Raw genomic sequence first — 3,746 nt, 5'->3', positions numbered from 1 at the left:
ACGGCTCCGAGGTCGGAGTTTTGCACATACCTTCCGGAACCGCTTCCAATTTTGGCGGAGTCATTCGGAAGCGATTCCGGATTTTTGTTGAATTTACCCATCACTAGTGCCCACTAGTGAAGTGAGCTTGGCTTTCAGTGACTTATTGTTACCATAGCAGGATAGTCAGTCCTACGTATGGGGACACGGTCTATTCGGGGCTTGAACCCATGATGGGCATGATCGAATTTTATACCGACTCCGAAAAACCGCACCCGCTTTACCCACGGGTTGGAATCGATTCTTATTGGCTCCTGACGGCTTCGAAATTGGACTGTGTTATACCTACTATCTGGTGCTGCTTCCAATTTTGGCGGAGTCATTTGGAAGAGATGGCTGTTTATTTTTGCGATTTTATCCATCCCTATCACGATCGAGTGTGAGAATCTTACGTGTTTTTGTTTGTTACAAAAATTCATCAGAATTTTTTGGACTGCAAGCCAGCCCCATTGTATAAATAAAAACCTAACCAGCAAATGAAACATGCCTTCTCGCTTAACAAACACACAATTAAATGAGTCAGAGCAAGAAAGCGGTTTGATTTTGCTCCCCGGGTATCATACTTATTGTTCGAAGAAATATTCTACGAATCGGTTCAATACGACAAAATATTTTGTCAGCCCGTGCTACTGCTTGGTATCATTTATGCCAGTCAAAAACTGTCTGTCGCCAAGTCGGGAGTAAAATCATGAGTGGAACACCGAAAGACCAAAAGTAAGTGTTAAAATGATTATAAATAGTCGTTTTAATTAAAAACAACACGTTTACATCATAGGCGATCTTCAGTACAACGAGCGAGCAAAATTCAGCAGCAAAAGCTGTTAGAAATAATGGAGCAAAATCCAGAAGTGGCTAGAGGAACAGCAAAAAATAGTCAGACAAGTTTTTGGGACCATTTGGCGATACAATTAAACGCATTAGGACCACCTTCTAAGTCAGGCAAAGAATGGTTAAGAGTGAGTATATTTCTTCATTGTGGTTTTGAAAATATTCTGGTAATAATCTTTCTTTGCTGTAACCACATTTGTGTCGCAGGCTTGGATCGAAAAAAAATACAACACTAAGAGGAAAATTACGGAAAACAAAAAACAGCAGAATATGACAGGAGGAGGAGTAGGAAATTTTCAAAAAATCGACGATTTAGACGAACGAGTGATGGCAATATCAAATTTAGACAAAAGTGTAGCTCCAGCTCCCGATTCGATTTGCATTGGAGTACCGGAAGAACTGCAGGAGGTAGAACCGCTTCCGTTACAACAGAAAGCAGGGACCTCTAGGTCTGTCGACAAGTGCTCCACGGATATATACGAACCAGCCAAGAAAAGAACAGCAATGGATATATCCTTCAACCAAGAAGATTCTTCAAGTGAATTGGAAGAACCCATAACAATTCACAAAGAAACGGAAACGTCAAAAAATACAGCTCAAACAAAGACTAGCAAGAAAGGAGCACAAGCAACGAAGGACTTCACGCAAATAGTCATCGAGCAAAATGACAAAATTATTGAAAATCTGCAAGGCTTAAATGAATTGGCTAGGACATTCGTAACAGGTACATTACAGTTTCAACAAGAAATCCTAGCCCATTTAAAAAAAGAGAACTCAGATTCTTAAAAATTAAATAGGGGTGAACTGTAGGGGGAATCGTACTTCCGCGGTTGCACCAAATGATGAATGTGGATTGAACTTTACTTAATTGTTATGTAGATATAAATTTGAAGTGAAATAAATATATGGATTTCTTCGTGGAATTTCAATATTGTTGTAGCTGACTTTTTTTCATCTTATTTTTTTCCATTTATATTTATACTATGCAGATATTCTTGATATAAAAAAAAAATAATTATTTCCCATAAACATTAGACACAAACATAACTTTAACTTTATGCCCGTCATGGGTCAAGCCTCGTATGGACCGTACTATCCTACTAGTGGTAATGAACAATTCAGTGATAGCTAAGCCCAATAGTGGTGATTATCTAACAATGATTTTCTGGCATGTTATTCATTATGCACAGATTGTGCAGGGCACAGCTGACGTTAATGATCCGCACGCATTTGGATGGAGAATATCGTAGCAGTCTTTCACCAAGGAGGCATCTGAACTTTCCTTTCAGAACACCAAATGCGTTTTCAATCACGGCACGAGCTTGTGCATGTCTCTGATTGAAATTTGTCTCAGGTGAATTAGGTGCAGCATTTATGTAGGGCTTTATCAACCATGGCTTCGCAGGATAAGCAGAGTCACCTTAGAAGAAAAACAGTTCGAGTATGTTAGTCATAGTCTAGTTCTAACACAAAATATAAAAAATGTATATACCCAACAATTTGAACATTTTATCTCCATCTCTCCATTTCCTTTCGAAAAACTTAAAAGCTGGGCTCATACTAAAAATGCATGAATCGTGATTCGAGCCACTGAACCTTGCATCGACGAATCGGATAAGTTTACGGTTGTCGCATATCTAAAAAAGCAGTACTTGTAATTCATATGTTAATATAATATGAGTAGCACTATACTTACCATCAACGCGTTTAAACTGTAGTACCCTTTTCTATAATAGTAAGGCACACGATCTCCGTTAGGGGCCAGAATTCTAATATGAGATCCATCGATGCACATTACAACACCAGGGATTCCAGATTTTTGGTAGAAGTAATTTCTGGCTTCTGTTTTTTCCACTTCAGACATTTGCAACGTTATATACTTGAGCAATTTTGTTTGCATTGCTCTCAAAGTCTCATGTAAGACTTCTGAAAAGGTTGATTGCGCCATAGGTATGGTAAAATCGTTACCAACACCTAGCTGGTATGACCCTTGAGCTAAAAATTTCAGCGTTGCAGCCAGCTTTTGCTTTGCTTTAAGCCCCCTATTGTGACGCGGTTTTAGTTCAGGAGCAATTAAATGTAAGATCTTTTTAAACAAACGTTTGTTGACGCGAAAGTTGCGAACAAATCTAAAATTAGAGAAGAAATACAGCATAAAAGGAGCTGTACACATCTTTAATAACATACACAATCACTTACGCTTTATCGGAAAGCATGAAAGGATCCAATTGTTTGCGCAATTTCCTGCGATACGCTGACAAATCTGCATCGCTTTCGTTGTTATCTCGAGCAAAAATCAATGGTAATATATTCATAGCAATGTATTTCTATTATAATTTGTTGTTCACTGTTGCAAATTATAACCACACTCATAGACGCTTTCCCAACCAAAACAAAACATACGTATTTGACAGTTCAAAAACTGCTCGACGTAAACGACCCGGTTAACATTTAACGACTGTTAACTCAATGCGTTCGCGATGCCAATGTCGAGCAGTTTTTAACGACTCTGGTTAATTTTTAACAACTGTTAATTTTAAACCATTTCTTTGGCGATACCGGCTCATGCCTGTGAAATATTTCGCATTCAAACTTTTCGCAAATTTATAAATGAAATGTTTCGAAATTTTCAGCGCTGAAATTTTAGGATTGATATATTTCTTCGATCGGAATCCAAGCGTTTTCCCTGACATTTCTGTTCGCTTTTTCGATCGCTTTTGGCGGAAAGCGATCGAAAATCCGAGCTACAAAACTGCTCGATTTTGTCGTGCGGGCTTTTACGATCATTTTTGACGGAAAACCGAGCTACAAAACTGCTCGATTTGGTCGTGCGGGTAACGCAAGTGAAATATTTCACTCGGGACTACCCGCACGACAAA

The 3,746-nt window shown here is 38.7% G+C and overlaps 1 protein-coding gene across 1 annotated transcript; it reads right to left on the bottom strand.

Annotated features, from left to right (window-relative positions):
- Positions 1 to 1,861: 1,861 nt before the first annotated feature.
- LOC120897977 (putative nuclease HARBI1) lies at positions 1,862 to 3,355 on the bottom strand. The gene is made up of 4 exons (XM_040303250.1): positions 3,067 to 3,355; positions 2,564 to 2,996; positions 2,360 to 2,504; positions 1,862 to 2,287 (listed from the first exon to the last, which is right to left on the bottom strand). Exons 1-4 carry the CDS (start codon positions 3,180 to 3,182, stop codon positions 2,019 to 2,021), a joined length of 963 nt encoding a protein of 320 aa, XP_040159184.1. The 5' UTR covers positions 3,183 to 3,355; the 3' UTR covers positions 1,862 to 2,018.
- Positions 3,356 to 3,746: the final 391 nt, after the last annotated feature.

The sequence above is a fragment of the Anopheles arabiensis genome, chromosome 2, assembly GCF_016920715.1.
Source record: "Anopheles arabiensis isolate DONGOLA chromosome 2, AaraD3, whole genome shotgun sequence".
Classification (NCBI taxonomy): Eukaryota; Metazoa; Arthropoda; class Insecta; order Diptera; family Culicidae; genus Anopheles; species Anopheles arabiensis.
The sequence above is the reverse complement of the archived record's forward strand: the minus strand, read 5'-3'. Positions and strand labels throughout refer to the sequence as shown.

Bases quoted from the DNA above. Each gene is read 5' to 3' on its own strand.
- LOC120897977 (XM_040303250.1), bottom strand. From the start codon at position 3,182: ATGAATATATTACCATTGATTTTTGCTCGAGATAACAACGAAAGCGAT. The intron at 2,997-3,066 runs GTAAGTGATTGT...CTCTAATTTTAG, and splicing joins TTCATGCTTTCCGATAAAGC to ATTTGTTCGCAACTTTCGCG. The intron at 2,288-2,359 runs GTATATACATTT...TTTTCTTCTAAG, and splicing joins TAAAATGTTCAAATTGTTGG to GTGACTCTGCTTATCCTGCG.